Source organism: Rhinatrema bivittatum, chromosome 3 (genome assembly GCF_901001135.1).
Source record: "Rhinatrema bivittatum chromosome 3, aRhiBiv1.1, whole genome shotgun sequence".
NCBI lineage: Eukaryota > Metazoa > Chordata > Amphibia > Gymnophiona > Rhinatrematidae > Rhinatrema > Rhinatrema bivittatum.
In genome coordinates, this window is record NC_042617.1 from 272,715,336 (window position 1) to 272,738,243 (window position 22,908).

The 22,908-nt window shown below is 43.9% G+C and overlaps 1 protein-coding gene across 3 annotated transcripts in view; it reads right to left on the reverse strand.

The window, feature by feature from the left end:
- Nucleotides 1–22,908, reverse strand: part of PRKAG1 (protein kinase AMP-activated non-catalytic subunit gamma 1) — an 81,837-nt gene that overhangs the window by 50,274 nt on the left and 8,655 nt on the right. For all 3 annotated transcript variants that reach the window (XM_029594652.1, XM_029594649.1, XM_029594651.1), the window contains exons 2-3: nucleotides 5,268–5,319; nucleotides 4,369–4,475 (exon numbers count right to left, since the gene is read on the reverse strand). In XM_029594652.1, the coding sequence (XP_029450512.1) occupies nucleotides 4,369–4,440 (72 nt within the window). In that variant the 5' untranslated portion in view covers nucleotides 4,441–4,475; nucleotides 5,268–5,319. The remainder of the gene's footprint in view (nucleotides 1–4,368; nucleotides 4,476–5,267; nucleotides 5,320–22,908) is intronic.

Genomic DNA, 22,908 nt, shown 5'->3' on the forward strand with positions numbered 1-22,908 from the left:
CACCGTATGGGAATACAAAGCCTCTGATGAAGGAGCTGTGATCAACCTGACGTCGGGGTAAGGAAATAGCTGAATTCCCATTTTGCGCAGGTGCACTGCCACCACAGCCAGACCTTTTGTGAATACCCTCAGGGCTGACAAAAGGCCAAACAGGAGCACTTTGTAGTGCTTGTCCCCCACTTGGAAAAAGAGGCAATGCCAAGAAGATGGTTACATAGGAATGTGTGCATACGCATCCTGAGGTCCAGTTTGCACATCCAATACTTTGGCTGAATAAATGGCAGGATGGTGCTCAGGGAGGACATCTTGAATATTTCCTGACAAAGATGCTTGTTGAGAGCTTTGAGATCTAGGATGGGTTGGAGTCTCCCTGATTTTTTGGGGATGAGGAAGTATTTGAAATAGCAGCCTTGGTTGTAATTGGCCTGAGTCAACTCCCATATGGCGTTCTGTTTGAGAAGGGAGTATACTTCCTGCTGTAACATGTTCTGTTGGGAGCGATCGCCCAGTGAAGCAGCAAGGTGGGGGATTTTGGTTTGAGTTTTGAAATTGAGTCGATAACATTGTATTATTGATAAGACCCAGTGGTCAGATATTATCTTGGGCCAGGATGCTGCATATAGATATAATCTGCCCCTTATCGGTATCTCTGGCTGCGGCTGGAGGTTCTTTAAAAACCCTGCTGTTTTGATGTCCTCTGTGAAATTTGCTTCTGTTGATACCGTTCTCTTGGTCTTCCTCTGTATGGAGTGGACCTGTTGCTGTGGTCTCGGAGACTGGGAATGAAGTTGCTGATAGCCCTGATATGGGTGGTAAGCTTTCCACTTGTAAAATGGTTTCTTAAACTGGGAGTATTGGTGGCGAGATCCCTGCAGACAGTGACTGAATGGTCAGGTTCTGGTCTTTTATTTGCATGACTGTGTCCTTTAGTTATTCATCAAATAGATTTTCTCCAGTGCAAGGAAGGTCTGCTAATTTTTCATGGATGTCCTCCCAGATACCAATGGCCTGTAGCCAAGCCATTCGGCATGTTGCAATGGATACTGCTGAGGTCCTTGTCATATCGAAACCTTCATACACTGCATACAAAAGGTGGCACAAGGCCTCTTCCATATTAAGAAGAGGTAGAGGAGCTATGTTATCAACTTCCTCCGACTTCACAAACGGCTTGACCTGTTGGAGACATTCATAAAGGTACTGCACAATGTAGCGGGTTAATTGGGTAGGCTGGCATAAAAGATGTAGGGGGCTGCAAAAGCAATGAGGTAAAAACGTTACGGACAATATCAGTTATTTGTTCCACTGCCTGCTAGGGATGGCAAGAAAGAAGAGTGGAGGGCTCCTGACCGACATCTTGTTGGGTATCCACCAGTGCAGTTGGAGTCAGTGGCAAGATGAAGTAAATAGGCTAGAGTTAGGCAATCTGAAGCCCTGCTGCCATAGGTCTGAAGGAAGCAAGGTACTCTGTGCAACTGATGGTACTGGCAGGAAGTGGAATAATGATTTTCAGTACTCTAGGTGGCGGAAATGCCGCTGATAAAATGTCTAAGGACCCCAGCGGGTCTGTTGCCACACTTCCAGAGTAGGCTCTGGAAAGGCAGATGGGAAGAAGCTGTCCACAGAGGAAGCTGATGTGGGTGGGGAATGGAACTGATCTTCAGGAACATCCTCCTTGTGCACTTTGTGCTTCTTTGAAAGGGGGGGAAGCAGCTGAGGTAGAAGCATGCCTGTGTTTCTTATGACCTTCTGCAGGAATTTGCGCTCCCTGGCTAACCTCTTGCACCAAATGTGTTAGGCATATAGAATGATGCATTCATTTTTTTTTTGTTTTAGCACTGCAAGTGCTTTGTTTACTACATTCGCTTTCTTTTTCTGCCTTTACGTTGTATATGCTGTAGTACGCTCCCATATGCGCTGAATGCATAGTTATTGTGCGCCATGCCTGCAGGTTGCGGCGCCTAGTGTGCTTATCTTCGGCAACACCGGGCTCGGTGCAGTCTGCATCAGTGGTGGCGCATGAGTAGTCCTCGGCGCATGTTGCACTTGTCAAGGCTGTAAGGGCGTCGAAAGGCACAGGGCCACATGGGCCATTCCAGGTTGCACTGTCTGTTTGTGTTTCCTCGATGTATCTCGCACTGTGCCTGCCGAGACTGGATGGTGTTGTGTCTACTGAGAGTGTGGGGTCCGGCCCAAAGAAGGCCAAGCGGATTGTTGGAGGTTTCCTACCTCTTCCAGAGATGATGAAGAGGCTGAGAATTGGGCCAAGATGTTTTCTGCCCAAAGACATGCTATTTTTTCTGCTCGTCTTTCAGCCCAAGGTGGCATCCTACTACAATCTCAGCAGTTCGCCTGGTCGTGGTCTGGGCCTAGACATAAGTAACAGTAGTTGTGGCCATCCAAAATGGACATGATGTGTCCACAACAGTATTTAAAATCCCAGGCTCTTTTTTTATGGCCATAATTGCACTGAAAAGTGCTGTTGTGGTGTCATGTTGTGATTGAGGAAAAAACTGAAAACGACTGAGGAGGAATTAAGAGAGACAAGAATCCGTGCGACGCACGGATGAAAAAAATACTGAGAAGACTTCTGGAAGGCGCATTCATGCAGGAACTACCGCACATGCCTAATAGGGCAAAAGCTTTAGCTTTGAGAGACAGCTCCACCTAGTGTCGCCCTGATGACGTCACCATTCAGCATGGCTAATTCAGCCTGCTTATCAACAGAAAAGAAGAATTATAAAGAAAAGAAATCTGAGAGAACAGTACATAAGAAAATGCCATACTGGGTCAGACCAAGGGTCCATCAAGCCCAGCATCCTGTTTCCAACAGTGGCCAATCCAGGCCATAAGAACCCAGCAAGTACCCAAAAACTAAGTCTATTCCATGTTACCATTGCTAATGGCAGTGGCTATTCTCTAAGTGAACTTAATAGCAGGTAATGGACTTCTCCTCCAAGAACGTATCCAATCCTTTTTTAAACACAGCTATACTAACTGCACGAACCACATCCTCTGGCAACAAATTCCAGAGTTTAATTGTGCGTTGAGTAAAAAAGAACTTTCTCCGGTTAGTTTTAAATGTGCCACATGCTAACTTCATGGAGTGCCCCCTAGTCTTTCTACTATCCGAAAGAGTAAATAACAGATTCACATCTACCCGTTCTAGACCTCTCATGATTTTAAACACCTCTATCATATCCCCCCTCAGTCGTCTCTTCTCCAAACTGAAAAGTCCTAACCTCTTTAGTCTTTCTTCGTAGGGAAGTTGTTCCATTCCCCTTATTTTGGTAGCCCTTCTCTGTACCTTCTCCATCGCAATTATATCTTTTTTGAGATGCGGCGACCAGAATTGTACACAGTATTCAAGGTGCGGTCTCACCATGGAGCGATACAGAGGCATTATGACATTTTCTGTTTTATTCACCATTCCCTTTCTAATAATTCCCATCAATCTTTTTGCTTTTTTGACTGCCGCAGCACACTGAACCGATTTCAATGTGTTATCCACTATGACGCCTAGATCTCTTTCTTGAGTTGTAGCACCTAATATGGAACCCAACATTGTGTAATTATAGCATGGGTTATTTTTCCCTATATGCATCACAGAATGGCACCAAATAAGCGAGAGGCCGTGGGATGATCAGATCTGATGATTGCAAGATTGCAAAACAGCGAGATAAACTGGTAGCCAGGGTCAGATGGCTTCTAGGGCACAGAGAGAGAAATACAAGCAGTGGTAAAGAAAGAAGAGAAATGATGCCACCTCTGTACAAATTGTTAGTGAGATCTCATCTAGGTTATGACGTCCAGTTTGGGAGACCATGCCTTTGAATGGATAAGGTAGATAGGGGGCAGTTCAGAGAAGGGCTACCAAAAATATGCAAGGTCTGTACCATAAACCCTAAGAAATGAGGCTTAAGGATCTAAATATGCTTAGCCTAGAGGAGAGGACAGAGGCGGGATGTGTCAGAGAACTTCAAATACTTCACATATAAATAATGCACAAGAAGCAAACCTCAATCAGTGGAAAGGAAGTTCTAGAACAAGAGGTCATGACATAAGAACATTTTTTTTTTTTTTCATAGAAAGAGGCAGATGCATGGAGCAGAATGACAGTGCAGATGGTAGATGCCACAACAGTAAGAGAATTCAAGAAAGCCTGGGGGTAAGCAGAGGATCCTTTGTAGAGAGGAAGTGAACTTGAAACCAGAGATCAACTCAGGATGATGGAATTACAATAGAAAAGAAGTTGAGCAGACTAGATGGGCCTTATGGTCCTTATCTGTCATGACAGTCTATGTCTTGCTGTGTGTCTTTCATTCTGCATGCTGGGGCCCTGCACGGAGTTGCTGCGCAGTTTGGTCTTACCTGCAGAGAGGTGTCAAACACAACTAGCTTGGAGCTGGTGGGAATCAGGTCATAGCATCTATGAGACTTCATGAACCGAGTGTACACGGTGTCTTCAGACTCCAGGGCTATGCAGAACAGAGAGAAGAAAGTCTGCTCAGATGTGGACTCCTCAGTTGTCCAAGGGCCAGGGCAGCCAGGGACAGACTGATATATATGTACCATTGAGCGCTGATGTTTTAGTTAAGAAAAAAAATGTTCTGCCATTCTCAGTCTTGTGCAGAACACCACTTACTAAGTCAAAAGCAGTTATATACATGCTTTTTTTTTTTTTTTAAAGCATTTATGAGTGTTAACTGCATGGCTATTATATACATTTATGAAAAACCTTAAAAATCTGGATCATGAACATATCTGTGCATTTTATATCTGCAGAGAGCAGTGGAAGAGGCACAATGCTGAGACATTCAGGTTTAGCGAAGTAAGCAACAAGAGCACTGAATCTTTTTCCCTGTTTTATTATAATTTTGCAACTCTGAGTTCTCCAGGAGGGCATCACAAGAGGTGGAGGGGAAAATGCCCCAGTAGAGATTTCTCTGTGCAGTCTAGCAGCCCAAGAAGAAGCAGATGGCCTCAGCTCCCTGGATTACCAGGCAGGACCGCTCAGGAGCGCAATGTTGCCAGTGGAAAGGAATAGCTTTATAACGACACACTAACACTGGCAGCACACACCACAGCACTGCCTTCACATGCTACCACTCTGAGCACTGCTAATGTACTTCCTGAGCTAGCGTGAGGCATGCATCAACTCTGACCTGTTTTTGGAAACAAGGAAATCACCCAACAGCAATGGAGCATGTGCACCCAATCTGTTTTTTCCCCGCATTACAATAAATGTAAAGATGTTTGAAGCCTCTCACCTTCCAGGACAGCAGCATATTTGTCTGGCAGAACTTCAGCTTCAACGAGTGCCTGCAAACCCAGAAAGAGAATGTCAGGAGCAGAGAATGCACGTGTATATGATGCATAAACAAACCTGTCTCCTTTGTCACTAAAACATAAGAACACGGAGCAGAGAATATGCAGATGTGGAACAGATACAACAGGATCCAGAGGAGCTACAGAGCATGTTAAAAGTAAATAAAAGTAAGGAAAAGGAGACAAGTGTGGTTTTCAGAAGAGATGGCAGAAGGAGGACAAAAAAATTGGCATTCAAAAAGTACAAGAGGAGCACAGGAAAAAATTGTCTATATATAATTTGTTAGGGATCTGTTTCTGGTCAGTTACACTTAAAAATTCTCCTCTCTCTTACAGGATTTCTCGTGGCTCCTCTCCTCCTTGGGTTCATATCACACTATACTAGCATACATTTTTCACATGGAAGTATAATTTTTACAAAAGATCAACAGAAGCATTACAGGCTTTCCCATAAGAATCCAGATGGGTATATGCTTGGCTATCAGAATTGTAAGAGAGGAATTTGTGGAAGACAAGGAAAAAGCAGAAATGCTTAAAAAAATAAAGAAAATACTTTTGTTCAGTGTTCACTGAAGAAAAGACTGAAAAAGGGCTGCCACTGTTTGGCAAGGGACGGGCCCAAAAAAACACAAAGGAAGACGGTCTATCAAAGCCGTGAAGGTAATAAAAGAGAGAGCGATCCAGAAGTCCTTGGAAAATATTTATTGAGAAACCAAAATTGCACAGTTGTTACCTGACTCCGGCCTGAGTTTCGCCCATACACACAGGGCTGCTTCAGGGGCTGTTCACGCAATGGGTGTAAATTATTATTTATCAATGTTCATTTTTGAATATTCGAAACCTACAAGCATCCACTGTGCTGCATCCATGGGTCTAGACAGGACCTGTGGATGCAGCACAGGGCAGAGCACCATGCCGCAGGTGCTTGGAGGTTTCGAATATTCAAAAATGAACGTCGATAAATAATTTACACTGCGTGAACAGCCCCCAAAGCAGCCCTGTGTGTATGGGCGAAACTCAGGCCAGAGTCTGGCAACAACTGTGGGTAACAACTGTGTAATTTGGTTTCTCAATAACTATTTTCCCAAGGACTTCTGGATCTCTCTCTCTTTTATTACCCTCACTGTTTGGAAAGCGTCCACTGTCGTGCAGTAGATTTCACACAGTTTGTCGTAGAGAAGGATTTGTGTGGAACTAGCAGAACTGCAAATGGACAAAGCTATGGTGCTGGCTACAGTTTTGCATGTATTCATTCGCCCAAGCATATTAAGAGAGCTCAGAGGTATTCTGGAGGGTCCGGCTGAAGGATCTGACAATAGAGTTTGGTGATGGGATTGGTTCTGAGGTACTGGAAAAGGGTAGATGATGTCCCTCTTCTTAAAAATGATATAAGCGAGGAGGCTGGAAACTACAGGCCAGTTAGAAACTCAACTAAAGAAGCCAGCAAATTGCTGGATCCAATGGAACATGTTATTTTTAAATTATTTATCAGATGCAAAAAATAAGAATAAAGATTAAAAAAACCCCATTATCATCAGAAAACCCACAACAGGACTGGCTCAGTGCCTCAGCAGTGGCACTGAGCACTGCCATGCAAAGCTGCCCAGGTCTTCCAATCCCTGGGCTGGATGGGACTGAGCATGCTGTGGAGGTGGAGTTCATGGTCATTGCTTAAGGGCGACACCTGTGAAAGCTGATAGAAGCTAAGAATGCTCTCTTGGGGTGGGTGGTGGCAGCTAAAACAGTAATGGAGTTAAAGAGAGCATGGCATAAGCACAGAGGACCTTTAGGTGCTAACAGTGGAGACACTTAGATACAACTAGGTTGTGATTTGTGCTAAGTAGATACTGGCGTCAATCACAGGTTTTGGGACTGCCAGAACGTATGGCAAAGAGGTTAATATAAAATTTTTGAATCCCTAGCAATAACACAGAGCGGTGTCAAACACAACTAGCTTGGAGCTGGTGGGAATCAGGTCATAGCATCTATGAGACTTCGTGAACCGAGTGTACACAGTGTCGTCAGACTCCAGGGCTATGCAGAACAGAGAGAAGAAAGTCTGCTCAGATGTGGACCCCTCAGTTGTCTAAGGGCCAGGGCAGCCAGGGGCTGAAAGGCTCTACTAGTAGAATAGACTAGCAACCGGGTCGTTCTGGCAAGCTGCACGTTCTATAATCGCTAGAACTCCTAGTGGAAACGTAGGCACTCACATAGATGGGTCTGTACGGGCTGTGATGATAGAATCAAACTATTTTATTTATAAACATTTGATATTTCGCCTTTTCCCCAATATGGTCTCAAGGCAGATTACACCAAGATTCTCTCATATTACAGTTGCATCACAATTTACAGTTTAAAATCGTCACAGAAGTGGAGCGTCTTGGAATGTTCCAGCCTTTTTGCCTTTGGTAGGGAATGAGGATTTTCTACCTAGCTTGCATAATGAAGTCTTTAAAGAGTAGTGTATTAAAGAGATAAGGACCATCTCTAACCTGTGCTTTTTGGCATGTAATTATGTTTATTCTTTTGAGCAATTAAAGAGTGATTTTCATATTTCTCAACAAATTTATACATATTTTCAGGCCAGACATCCACAATGAATATGAATGAGATAAAATTTGCATGCTGTGGAGACAGTGCATGCAAATTTATCTCATGCTCATTCATTGTGGATATCCTGAAAACCTGAATGGATGAGGGTCCTCCAGGACAGGGGATTGATAAGGTAGGCTCCTGGTCGAGAGTTCTGGAAGTCATTGTAGGGAAGGAGTCTCTGCTATGGGATCAATGAGAAGATCTGGATGTACAGCCAAGCCTTGACTTGCTTTCTGAAGGTAAGTTAGCTTGTTTTGAGACGAAAGAGTAGCAGTAACTAGCAGCTGGGTCTGTATGGCAGGCTGCAAGCTCCCTAATAACTAGAAGTCCTATTGGAAATGCAGGCTACAAAGGGGATCTAGAAAGTCAGATATTTGGGCAATGGCCATAATATAGTATTCCTGCCTATTTAGATTAGTATAGAGCCTTGAGGTTAGGCAGGGACATATGGGTGCTGGAAGGCACCAAGCAGAGGTCTGCATTTCCTATAACCAAAATGCTGGACCACAAAGGGGGACGACGAAAAATCTTTCCTGAATAAGCAGAAATCTTGCAGGTTGTCATGCTTTGTGGCTGGCAGCTGGGATGTATCCTAATCTGCCTAGTTTCATTCCTGGTGCAAGGCAATAGACATAAGTTGATCTTTGGCTTTCCTTTCATTTCTTTGCTCCTAGGGATCCTTTCTGCTTGTCCCAGGCTTTCTTGAACTCAGTTACTATTTCTGTCTCCACCACCTCTCTTGGGAGGCCATGCCATGACCTCACCACCTTTAACTAGAAGAAATATTTTCTGGATGTTGCTCCTATCTACTCTCTTTGGAACCTCATATTGTATCTCTTGAGAACAAAAGAGATGCCATGTTGAGACAGGACCAATGGTCCATTCAGCCCAGCCTGCTGTCTCAAACAGTGGCCATTCTAAATCACCTCAAAGATCCTGACTGGAAAATCCAGGCCCTATTGCTCACTCCTAAAAGTATAACATGGCAACACCCAAATCTAACAAATAATTGTTTCCTCCAGAAACATGTCTAAACTCTGCTATACCTCTTACTTGGTCATATTCTTTGGTGATAACGGCTATCGGTATATAAAAACCTATAAATAAATAAATAAGTGTTCATTGACTGAAAAACACTTTAAAACTTGCTTTAGATATGCTACTAGTTAGTTTTATGAAGTGCCCTTTAGTCCTAATATTGTTACAGTAAATCTTTCCCTTTTAACTTGTTCTGCACCACTCATGATTTTAAAAACCTCTTATATTACCTCTCAGCTCTCTCTTCGCCACTCTGAAAAATCCTAACCTGTTTAGCCTCTCTGCAATCTATCTAGTACTGCTATATCTTGTTCTAAAGCACCTTACCCTCTCAATGAAGAAATTACTTACCTGATAATTTCGTTTTCCTTAGTGTAGACAGATGGACTCAGGACCAGTGGGTTATGTGCTCCTCTGCTAGCAGATGGGAGATGGAGTCAGATTTCAAAGCTGACGTCACTCTAGATATACCCCTGCAATGACTTCAGCTCCTCAGTATTCTCCTCGAAAAGCCATTGTGGATATATATCTTGACTACTTAAACCAACTTGATTAAAACATTAAACTTGGTTAAACTGATTAAAAACTGGAGACCACCAGTGCACTCAACCAACATAACACCAACACCAATCAAACTGTGGGTATCCTGAACTAAGGGTAGGCAACGGCTTACCCATATTTGTATAATCTCGAGGTTCGCTTTCCAAGCTCCTCTTCTCTGGGGGCAGCCGTGGGTGGGATGCTGAGTCCATCTGTCTACACTAAGGAAAACGAAATTATCAGGTAAGTAATTTCTTCATTTTCTAGCGTGTATATAAAACATGGCTACTTGATTGTCCGTGTGTATCATCATACTCCTTCCTTGGAGATGAGGCGCAAAGGTATGCACTGCACTCATCGCCCTCAGTTCAAGCAGGTTGATCTGAAAGGTCCTTTCTACCACAGACCATAAGCCTTGGGTCTTCAGACTTAGTAGATGAGCACCCCAAACATTTGTTGTCGCATCTGTGGTTAAGAAGAGCTGATGGACTGGGTTGCAAAATGGTGCTCCCGTGTTCAAGACTGTTGGGGATAGCCACCATTATAGGTCCATCTTCATAGATCGAATCAGCACCACCCTTTTTGACATTGGTTGGCTGTACTGGGACCACTGGGCCTTGAGCCCCCACTGTAGGCGTCACATATGAAGGAGAATATGCGGGACTACATAAATTGCTGCCGCCATATGACCCAATAGTGTGAGTATTTGACGTGTTGATGGAAGTGACTATTGGTGCAAATGAAGAGCTAGTGTGTGAAATGTCTGGGCTCTCTCGGTAGGAAGAAAAGCTGCACGGGACTGTGTCTATCCTTGCTTCAATGAACTAAAGCACTTATGCTGGCTGAAGGTTGGACTTTTCATAGTTTAATATGAAGCCTAGGCTTTCTAGACAGCTTATTGTCTCGAGTAGGTGCTTCTACAGAGTTGTAGACTGTGGAGAGACCAGAAGCCAATCGTCCAGATACGGAGAGACCTTTATTCCTTTCCTTCTCAAGTTGATCACAGCTACGGCTAGGCATTCTGTAAAAACTCTGGGGGCTGACGAGAGGCCAAAGGGGAGGACCTTGTATTGGTAATGTTAAATGTTGACCTGAAAGCACAGGTAGTTCCAGGAAGATGGGTGCATTGGGATGAGCGAGTAAGCATCTTTGAGATCTTTGAGGAATGGGAGAATTGACTTGAGAGATGTTATTTTAAACTTCTCCTTTTGAATACACTTGCTGAGGGAATGCAGGTACAGAAATGGACAGAGATCTCCACACTTTCAGGGGATGAGGAAGTATTGCGAATAAAACCCCTTGTTGCGCTGGTGCATTGGTAGAGTCTGAATCACTTGCTGATGAAGCAAAGTCTGCATCTCCTGTTGTAAAAGAATATGTAGCGCATGATCCCAGAACGATGGAGTGAGATGTGGGAGTGGAGGGCTTCTTTTGAAGTTTATTCTGTAACCATTGCGAACTATACTCAATACTGAACAGTCTGCTATAATAGAATCCCAAGCATGGGAGAAATGGGATATTCTCCCCCCCACCACCACCGCTAAAGAAAGCTGTGGCTGAATTCTGTTAAAAAAATTCTGCTGTGGCTGGGGAATGCACTGACCTCCCACTGGAGGAATCGGCCAGAGAGATTGCTAAAAGACCTTGTTCAGCTGTGGCAGGTTTGCAGACAGAGCGTCCCAAACCCTGTCCCTGGTGAGGTCAACTGACCACGACTCTAGAGTGGTTAAAGCCCAGCAGGCTGCGGCACGCAGCCGCTGGCGCACTGCCGTAGGGGTGCGCCCCTTGTTGTGTTCATCACGCTTGTGGATTAGCTCTGTTTGAAGGCTCCATAGGCAGGAAAAGGAAAATTAAAGGTATTAACTTCAACTTCTTCAACGATAAGAGGACCCTTGAACACACACCTTATACAAAGGGTGAGACATACTACCCAGCACTGGATGGTTTTTTTTCCTTCGGGGTCTATTCAGAGTCCAGGCCGACCCTTTTCGCCTCACATTCAGGGGTCTATCAAAGATAATCTGCCAAATGTTTTAAATTTGTCATCCCCGGTAGTGGATATTCCCCAATGCGACAAGAAGCAAATGGGTGATGTAACAGTAGCTTGTGGAGAGCCTGGAAGTCCCCCAATAGTATGTCCATCTATGTCAGAATGTTCTATTTAGAGATTTCTGACTTTAAGAATGTGACTCTTGTCGACGTATGGAGGGCAGTCACCAAAATGGAGAAATTTTTAACACAATCTATGGGCTCAATTTGGGACTTTTACCACTGAAACTAAGAACACTCTTCAGGACTATGGAGTTCGTTTATACAATTTAGAAACTAATTCTTCTTCTGTAACCTCTCAAATTGCCTCATTACAGTCAGTGAACACATCTTTTATTAAAGACAGCCTGGCAGCGCAGAAACACCTTGTAAATTTAGATGAAATCTAAGAATCTTTGTCTCTTAAATTTTCCTGTCACTAGGTTGTTAGCTGCAACAGAATTATTCAGAAAATATTTAGAAGTGCTGCAAATTTCCTCAAGTAAAGATATGTTAATTTCTAAGAGATATTATATTCCTATGTCTAGAATTAGTTTTGTGGGTCAGGAAGAAGAATTAGATGTGATACAAGGAAATAGTCCAAATTTGACCTCCTTTTTGGAGACAATTGATGATATTCCTACTAGGGTTACTCTTTTAGTAACCTTTTGTAGTTAACAAGATAAGAACTTAGTCCTTACAAAAATACTTTAAAAATAAATATTCTTTTTTGTGGTAAAAAAATTCCAGATATTCCCTGATGTTACTAAAAAAGTACCCAATTGAGAAGAAAGCAATTCTTGATATTAAAAGCTAGGATTTTAACCTTAGGGGTGTTATTTTTCCTTAAATTTCCATGTAAGTGTTGTAGTACATATCGTAAGAACAAATTTATTTTTATGACCCCTCTCATCTTGAGACTTTTCTTTTAGACAAAGAATCTATAACTTGACTGCCTTTTGAGGTTTAGATATTATATAAAAAATTGATGTGTCTCAGTTTTTTTTCTTTCTTCTTCTTAGTGTTTGGGTAATTGCCAGGTTCTTGTGGCCTGGTTTTGGCCTCTGTTGGAAACAGGATGCTGGGCTTGATGGACCCTTGGTCTGACCCAGCATGGCAATTTCTTATGTTCTTAATGATTACCTGTGTAAGTACTCCCCTAATTAATCACTATGGGGACTTTAACCAAGGTGTAATTGTTGATATTAATTATCTATATCTGTATTGTATAGGATTTTTTCTTGTTACCCTTGTTTTTGCTTATGATATTAATGTAAATGTTAATTTCATAAAGTATTAATTGAAAACAAAAAATACTGCTGTACTTTTGGTTGGGGCCTTGCTGCTGCTTTTGCATACATTGGCCCCTCTGGTGGCCTCTGGATTGGGTTTGCTGACGCTGTTGTCTAGAGGGTTGGTATGGCAGTGGTCTGTCTGTAGGACGTGTAAAGTCTACACTGATGTCATTGATAAAATGGTTTCTTGTAGCTGGAGTGAGTAATATCTTTTATTAGAAGACTGCTTTTCTGAGGAAGAAGCTAGGGATGAGACTGCAACATTCTGCTCTTTCAATAGCAAGACCGTCTCTTACAGCTGGTCTCCAAACAAATTATCTCCTTTACAAGTTAAGTCTGCCAGTATTTTGTGGACATCTTTCTGGATTGCACTAGTGTGGAGCCAGGCTATTCTGCAGGCCACTACTGAAGCCACTGACATACGAGCCAAAGTCTCAAAGGCTTCATAGATGGTTCAGAGTAGATGTTGCAAGCCCTCTTCAATATCTGTTAAGAGCTGAGGAGTTTGGTTTCCAGTCACAGGTGAAATGTATGGCTTGAGAGTTTGTAAACACTCATACAAGTTCTGCGTGATGTAGAATTGATACTGCTAAATTTTTGCATTGAGCATTGCTGCCTGAAAAACTGCATCCAAACCAGTCCAAGTACTTGTTATCTTTGCTTGGAGATGTGTTGGAATACAGCTATGACTTCTTTCACTTTTTTCATGACAGACAACTGCAAAAGCATGGGGCACCAGTACCATGCCATACTGGGGCGACGTCCTCATGTGGAATTTCAGGTCCATTTTGCAGGAAACCGTATGGTCTAAAATGAGAACTCCCAAGATTTGTCCATGAGTGCATCTAGAACCGCATGCAATGAGAATGTGGTAGGTTCAGATGGGACCTCAAAAATCTTTAAGATACCCATTACCTCCGACATGGGATCTGGAACTTTGTCTCTATATGGAGTACAGAGCCAAACTTTTCCAGTGAAAATCATGGGTCCGGTTGTGCCTGGTCTTGAGGACTATCCTCTTCCTGGGATGGAGAAGAGGGAACCCAACGCAGGGAGAACTCCACCACCGATGGACTAGGTGATGGATGCGGGTGGTGTTCCTTTAGTGATGTAAAATTTTTGTAGGATAGCTGAGATCTGGGTCTTGACTTGAGAGCCGATCCACATCGATGTAGGGAAATTTCCTTCTTTTTAGGTGTGGTAGAAGTATCTACCCTTTGTCCCAAATTGTGATGCCAGTCTTTTTCCAGGTTTCTTTGATGGGGCTAGTGCTGCCAATAAGATGGAGGAATCTGGTCCCCTGTGGTGCTCAGATGGTCCCTGATCCTTATGGGTTGGCTTGTACCTCTTAGTTAAAGGCTCTTAATTGTGGCTACTGTCTCTTTTGCCTTGAGATAGATATGTCTGCATAGACCTTCTGAGAGGATGGAGAAAATACTTCCGTATATGATTGCGCAGGGGAAGATGCAACTTCCTTCACTTCCAAAGGATCATAACCCAATAGATTCTTCCGGCTGGAACACTATCTGAAGTTCACATTCTGGCTCCTTTCAAGATTTTGGGCGACACTTCTGTGTGGTTTTGTGTTTAGGTGGTTGATGGGTAGCCTTATCACTTTCCAGGGGGCAGAGTCTCGACGCTTGCTTGCATCGCTCCTTGTTCTTGCATCATGGATGCCTGAGTCATTTGCGTCAAGGTGCATGGAACAGGAGTCGTGCGCAGTCATGCACGTCGTGTGCCAAACGTGTGGCACACTGGTGCGATACATATTTTTCGTGATTAGCATCGCACGCTGAGGGGCTTCCTGGCTCCCATCGATCTTATGGGCCAGATGCACTTTCTCTCGAAGCAGCTACCACTTTTGGTGTGTTTTTTAATAGCTTGAGGTGCTTCAAGCACTCTGGGAGATTTTCTCACCTGGCTCTGCATGCCCTGAACTCCTGAAGATGGAATTGACCTACCGATGATGCACGTCTTTAAGGTGAGATGCAATGTGGCTTAGGTCCCGGTGACAAATAGGCGGAGTAGTGCTTCGGAGATGGGGCATAAGATCCTGATGAGGTGCCCTTGCCTTCTCTCAACTGGGCAATTTTGGCTGCTTGTTGTCTCTGGGCCCTTGGGGGCAACCTGCCACAGTAGTGGCACATCAAATGGTCATGGTTAGGCCCATGACACAGGACATAATTTTGCCATACTGGCAGTATTTACATCTGGAAGTTTTTGGCGTCTTGTTAGCACTGAAAAGTGCTATTGTGAGTTCTCAAGAGGTGAAGAAAGAAATTAGAGAGAAGTGTGTGAGAGAAGTAGGTCCACACGTCCGATGAGATGCATGGAAAAATGAAACCGAGGTGAACAGGCAATCGCATGGAAACAGCCGTGCAGGCGCTCAGAGCAAAACTCTTTATTCTTTGAGAGAGGTTCTGCCCTGTGCTGCCCAGAGGACATCACCCAGAAAGTATGGCTAATTCAGCCTGCTTATTGACGGAAAAACAAACCTCAGTCAGGTGACATCTCAAGGGTAACAAATACCAGCATCAGCCCACTCCCACTACAGAACTCAGTCCCTGCTCACATCACAGTCTCCCCATCCCTTGTGCCTCATTATATGCTCACGCCTCACCAAATCCCATCCTCTCGTCCCCTTTCCTGTTAAAATAATAACTGGTCATGACAGATACCACACCTCACACCATACCTTTAAGAGTAGCACTACACATGACAATTACAAACATCTGTCATAACATATCCCACAAGCTGCTACTTCTCAATGCCAAGTCCATCCACAAACTGGAACTGCTACACAATCTACTTATAGACCAACCTATGAATATTAGAGGATGTGGTTAGTGAGTTAATGTAGCTGGGTTCAAAAAAGGTTTGGATATGTTCTTGGAGGAGAAGTCCATTAACTGCTATTAATCAAGTTTACTTAGGAAATAGCCACTGCTATTAATTGCATCAGTAGCATGGGATCTTCTTGGTGTTTGGGTACTTGCCATGTTCTAGTGGCCTAGTTTGGCCTCTGTTGGAAACAGGTTGCTGGGCTTGATATACCCTTGGTCTGACCCAGCATGGCAATTTCTTATGTTCTTATGTAGCTGATAGAGACCTTGGCACACGATGCAGATTCCCCCCAATATGGAATCTATTACATAGAAATGACGGCAGAAAAAGACCAATTGGCCCATCCAGTCTGCCCAGCAAGCTCCCACACTTATTTTCCCATACATATCTGTTTCACCAACCACCAATTTCAGGGCCCTTGTTGGTAATTGTTTGATTCAAGTTTCCTGCCACCTCCTGCCATTGATGTAGAGAGTAATGTTGGAGTTGCATCAAAGGTGAACATAAGGCTTAATGGTTAAGGGTAGTAACCGCCACATCAAGCAAGTTACCCCTGATGCTTGTTTACCCAGACTGCACAGATCATTGCCTTGTTGGATGTTATCTGAATGTAAATTCTGTTTTCCCCCTGCCGCTGAAGCAGAAAGCAACGCTATATATGCATTCAAAATTATGTAGCGGGCTTAATTGGGTAATGGTAGTAACCGTAGTAAGAAAGCTACCCCCATGCTTATTTGTTTATCCAGATTGTGAAGTTCAGTCCTTGTTGGTTGTTGTCTGAATACAAATCTTCTTTTCCACATTTCTCCTTGCCGTAGAAGCAGAGAGCAATGTTGGAGTTGCATTAACCTTGCAAAGGCTTATTGAGTAAGGGTAGTAATCACCATGTAGTAGCCTCCACTCCAGTAATCCACCCCCATGGCTCTTCACTTCATTTCCATCCTCTAGCCTTTATGGATCCACAGTGTTTATCCCATGCCCCTTTGAAATCCTTCACAGTTTTAGTCTTTACCACTTCCTCCGGAAGGCATTCCAGGCATCCACCACCATCCATGAAGAAATATTTCCAGACATTGGTTCTGAGTCTTCCTCTCTGGAGCTTCAAATCATGGCCCCTAATTCTACTGATTTTTTCCCCAATGGAAATGGTTTGTTGTTGACCATGGATCATTAAATCCTTTCAAGTATCTGAAAGTCTGTATTATATCACCCCTGCTCCTCCTCTCTTCCAGGGTATACATATTTAGGTTCTTTAATCTCTCCTCATAAGTCATTTTATGAAGGCAATCCACCTTTTTGGTTGCCCTTCTCTGGACAGCCTCAATCCTTTCCCTGTCCCTTTTGTTGGATTCGTGGACCCTTGGGCCGATCGGAACCAGAGGGTGAGCCGCTGAGTGAGGTGGCAGCGGTGGTCCCGACCGGGAGGCGGCAAGGACGGAGTTGTGGGTGGCCGGAGGAAGATCCTAGGAAGCCCTATGCGACCAAGGGCCTTGGCAAGGAAGGACGAAACGGAGGAGCTGGCACAGTGGTGAGAAGATCTTCGCCCTGGAAGCCGATCCTCCCCCGAGAGGAGCTCGTAGGAGTTCGGCCGCTGGGACTTAGGAGATTCACCCTGGAAGCCGGAGTCCCCCCAGGAGAAGCCCATAGGGACCCGGCCGCTGGGACTTAGGAGGGCCCGCGGGGGCTGAGTCAGACGGAGTCCAAGGTCGTCGCTCACCAGTCCAGAGTCGTGTACCAGAGAATCTTCGCTTGCCAGTCCAGGATCAGAAGCCAAGGGATCGCTGTAAGCCAAACCGGGGTCAGAGGCCAGAGAGTCGTCGTAAGCCAGTCCAGGGTCAGAAGCCAGAGGAATCACCGTAAGCCGCACCGGGGTCAGAAGCCAAGGGAACACCGTAAGCCAGTCCGGGATCAGGAACCACAGGAGACCGAGATGACACAGGAACGCAGCAACTGGAGACAGGTAAACCTGGGAACCTCGCTGCAAGGCAGGGAATGGCTGCAGCTGCAGGGCTTAAGTAGCCCTGCAGCGTCTGACGTCATCCAGGGCTGATTTGGCTTTTCCCGCGCTGGGCCCTTTAAATACAGGGCAGGGATGCGCGCGTGCGCGCGCCTGCCTAAGGGGGTGGAGCCAACCGCGGGGAACGCCGGCAGCGAGAGGGAGGCCGAGGCACGGTGCCTGAGGGCCCTGCAGGCCCGGGAGAGCCGGCCATGCGCTGGGGACGCTGCGGCTGGGGTCCCTGCAGCCCCGGGGCGCGGGAGACAGAGACGGGAACGCGGCGGGGTGAGTGCCGGTTCCGGGGCCGTCCCGGGATCGCAACACCTTTGGAGAAACAGTCTCAAGAACTGAACACAGTGCTCCAGGTGAGGCCTCACCAAGGCCTTGTTCAAGGGGATCATCACTTCCTTTCTCTTACTAGATATTCCTCTCTCTATGCAGCCCAGAATTCTTTTTTTTTTTAATTCTTTATTTATTGCTTTTCATTTCATTACAATAAACAAAATATAACATTGAAACATCATAATGACTGAGTTGAATAAACATCTAACCATATTACAACTTAATCATATACTTTTCCTTTATCAACCCTTTTGTCAATCATAAATCAAAAGAAAAATATCAGTGAAATCCTCTCTAAACTGAACGGCATACAAGGGTAAAACATTTAAACCTGAAGAATATACATTATCTAAGACCAGTCTTAATTATTAGAGCCAGTCATTTTATGCAAGTAGATCCTTCAAACCAGCTGGGTCTAAAAATGAATAGTTCTTACCTTCCAAATTAATAATACACTTACATGGGTATTTTAAGTTGAAATATCCCCCCTTATCTAATACTACTTCCTATATTGCAAAAGGTTTTTCCTACGAATTTGAGTAGATTTAGTGAGATCAGGAAAGATCCATACTTTTTGACTGTAGGAAGTATTTAGCTTACTACGGAAAAAAGACCTCAATATATTATCCCTATCTGAGGAGAATGCAAATTAAACTAATAATGTCCCTCTTGTCTTTATTTCCAAATCATCTTGTGATTTTTGTAATAAATCGGATATATCTATGGAATTACTACTTGTTTCCATTCCTTTACCATTCTTTACTATTCGATCTAATTCAATCTCACTTTTTTTACTCCCCAAATAGTAGGCTTTAACTATCACTGGTAGACATTTTTCAGGAATTTTCAAGATTTGTAATGTATAATTCCTAAACAATTCCATGGGGTCCATTTTGCTTATAATTGGAAAATTATTAACTCTTAGATTTAAAGATCTTACTATATTTTCTAATCTTTTATTAGTTTCCCCTTCTACATTTATCTGGTGGCTCTGAATTTTCTCAATTTGCAAAACCCGTTTTTCTACTACATCTATATCAAATTTTTGCTTTTCCAACTCAGCAGTATTTTTAAAACAGCCCAGAAGTCTTTCGGCTTTAGCTATCGCCCTGTTACATTGTTTCGCCAACTTCAGATCGTTAGACACTATCACCCCAAGGTCTCTCTCCTGGTCCGTGCACATCAGGCCTTCATCCCCCATCAAATACAGTTCTTTTGGATTTCCACACCCCATATGCATGACTCTGCACTTCTTGGCATTGAATCTCAGCTGCCATATCTTCGACCACTCTTCCAGCTTCCTTAAATCCCATCTCATTCTCTCCACTCCTTCCGGCATGTCCACTATGTTGCAGATGTTAGTTATCCGCAAAAAAGACAAACCTTACCTTCTATCCCATCCGCAATGTTGCTCACAAAGATATTGAACAGGACCGGTCCTAACACTGATCCTTGCAGCACTCTGCTTAACACCGCTCTCTCTTCAGAGTAAGTTCCATTTACCATCACACATTGTATTCTGTCCGTCAACCAGTTTGCAATCCAGGCCATCACCTCGGCACTCACTCCTAAGCTTCTCATTTTATTCACAAGCCTCCTGTACGGGACCGTATCAAAAGCTTTGCTGAAATCCAAGTAGATGACCGAGCGCTCTTCCTCGATCTAATTAGTTAGTCACCCAATCAAAAAAAGTCAATCCGATTTGTCTGACAGGACCTTCCCCTGGTGAATCCATGCTGCCTCTGGTCCAGCAATTCTTCTGACTGTAGATAGTTCACTATTCTTTCTTTCAGCTGCAACTCCATTACTTTTCCTATCGAGGTGAGGCTAACCGGCCTGTAGTTTCCAGCCTCCTCTCTGCTCCCACTCCTGTGAAGCGGGACCACCACCGCTCTTCTCCAATCACTCAGCACCACTCCCGTTTCTAGGGATCTATTGAACAGGTCATGCAGCGGACCCGCCAGCACATCTCTGAGCTCCTTCAGTATCCTGGGATGAACCTCATCAGGCCCCATGGCTTTGTCCACTTTGTTTTCCTAGCTCTTCCCATACAATCTCTTCTGTAAATGGAGTTACATCTACTCCACTCCCCTCCAGTTTCTTGTTACCTAGCGACAGTCCTTCTCCAGGGTCCTCTTTAGTAAACACTGAACTGAAGTATTCGTTTAATATTTCTGCCATTTCTTCATCTGTCTCCACCCATTGATCCTTTTCACCTTTCAATTTCACTATACCACTTTGGACTTTTCTCCTTTCTCCGATGTATCTGAAAAATGTTTTGTCACCTCGCTTTACCTCTTTGGCAATCATTTCTTCCGCTTGAGTTTTTGCCATCTTGATTGCTTTCTTAGTCTCCCTCAGTTCCACCAGATATTCTTCCTTGTGCTCCTCCCTTTGGTATCTTTTATATTTCTTGAACGCTGTTCTTTTAGCTTTTATTTTGTCAGCCACCTCCTTTGAGTGCCAGATAGGTTTCATTTTTCTCTTGCTTTTCTTTTGGTTATTGCTCCTTTTAGTTTGGCCCACTGTTCCACATCTCTTATGTTCTCCCAGCCTTCTAGTTCTTCCTCCAGGTACTTCCCCATTTCAAAGTCTGTGTTTTTGAACTGCAAAACTCAGGTCTTCATGCTTCTTCTCCGTATCCTGTTTGTGATATTAAACCATACTGTTTGATGATCAGTGGTGCTGAGGTGGGCACCCACCTGGACATCAGACACATCTCCATTAGTAAGCACTAAATCTAGTATAGCTCCCTCCCTCGTGGGTTCCATTACCAATTGTTTGAATAGAGACCCTTGTAGGGCATCCACTATCTCTCTACTACTGTTAGATTCTGCAGAAGGGATTCTCCAGTCTACATCTGGCAGATTAAAATCTCCAACAATCACCACATCTCCCTTCTTACTCATCTTTTGGATGTCTTCAATCAGATCTCTGTCTAATACTTCCATTTGATTTGGAGGCCTGTAAACCACGCCAATAAAAATGGATGCCCCATCATCTTTTTTTAGGTCAGCCCATAGTGCTTCTTCTTTGCCCCATTTTCCCTGCAGCTCGGATGCTTGGATATTGTTTTAGATATAAAGAGCCACTCCTCCCCCTTTTCTGCCTCTCTGTCCTTCCTTAATATCCCGGTATGGCAGTATCCCAATCATGTGAATCTGTGAACCACATCTCCGTGACAGCAACAATGTCCAAGTCCTCCTCTACCATTAGGGCTTGCAGGTCTGGGATTTTATTGCCTAAAACTACAAGCATTTGTGTATATAGCTTTCCAGCTATTCTGGTACAGGTTAATTCTTTTCTTGGGCTCTCTATATGACTTATTTAGCTGACTTTTGTTATCCACTTTGCCCTTTTTTATTGCATTTGTATTTGGGGGGTGACATTCTAATGTCCTATGTCACTGACTATTTGAATAGCATTTCTGCTGGCCGATGATCCTGTGAGGCTTTTAACTGTAGTGTTTCCCTCGCTGAGAGTTCCCAGATTAGTGCCTCTGATAACACAGTCCCCCAGTATAGTGAGCTTTTTCTTTTGGTTACTGATTGTATTATGGAATTTCTGTATGCATTGGGTTTCTTCTTTCTTTTCAGATAACACTTCAATCTCTTTCTCAAGAACTTCTTCCGTATTTAATTTGTACTTGTGTCACTTGATACAGTGTGTGTCTCTGCATCATAGGTCTAATTCTACCAGAGCCCACTGTAATCCAGTTTTGTTTTTTTTTTTAGTTCCTTAATGCCTTGTGTGTGTGTGTGGGGGGGGGGGGGGTAAACTTGTGGGCTGCACAGCTGTCAATAATGGGTGTCTGTGGGTCACAGGTCTTATCCTACCTGAGCCCACTATAAATCCATTTTTCCTTGACTTTTGGGTTTTTTTTATGGTAATGGGGAATTAATTCCTGAATAATGTAAAGTGGGTGAAACTTTCTTTATTGCAGCTAATTCAGCTTTAACTTCAGCCAGCTCCTTTTTCAAGGAATAGAGTTCTGAACAAATGGGGCAAGCCCTAACTTTCCAGATGATTTCTCTCAGAATAAAGGCTCCACAATAGTTACATTGGATTGTCCTCATTTTGGTAAATTTATTTGATGGATAACACCTAAGGAAATACCAATTTACTAATTTATCTAGTTGCCCATTATGTATTTAGGCAGACTATATAAGAAAAACAAACCTAGGGGTGGGTGGGCATTAAACAGTTAACCCTTGGTCAAGGTTGTTCTCAGGACCCTGTATCTGCAATTGAGTTTTGAGACCCTCCCCCTGATTGGTTTACTAAACTTTTACTTAGCTGGACACAAGAAGCTTTAGTGCTTCCTGTCTCCTGGCAAGCACAGCCCACAAAGGATCAAATTATCCCCTGCTGGCTCTGTGAGTCAGCAGCCCCCACTCTAGTTAGGGCAGGACTGTTTCTGGAATTCTCTGTCCTTGCTTTAAAGGAAGCCTCAGCAAATGTATGCCCCAATATTAATATCTAAACAGAGATTATTAGTGACAGCTAAATCCAAAGAGAGATTTTATCTAATTTCAAGCTAGATTGGGTTTTTTTCCTTGAATCTTAAAGAAACCCAACAGCAATTTAAAAAAGGCACAAAAAAGCTGGCTCAACTTATACATGCATATAAGTGGATAGCCCCCACCCTCCTGATCCCTGCAAAACTCGAAAGTCCATGGTGATCCAGTAGGTGGGGGGGGGGGGGGGGGGCAGGAGCCATCTCCCACTCCCGGGTCATCAGCTGCCAGTAAATTCCACCTCCTCTCCTCCATGGCTGGCCTCCCTGTTTAATCCCTCCATCCCTCCAAGACTCAACTAAAGTCCTCGATGGTCCAGTGGTGGGCCAGAGACAGATATCCCTCTCCCGGGCCGTCGGCTGCCAGTAATCAAAATGGCGCTGGTGGC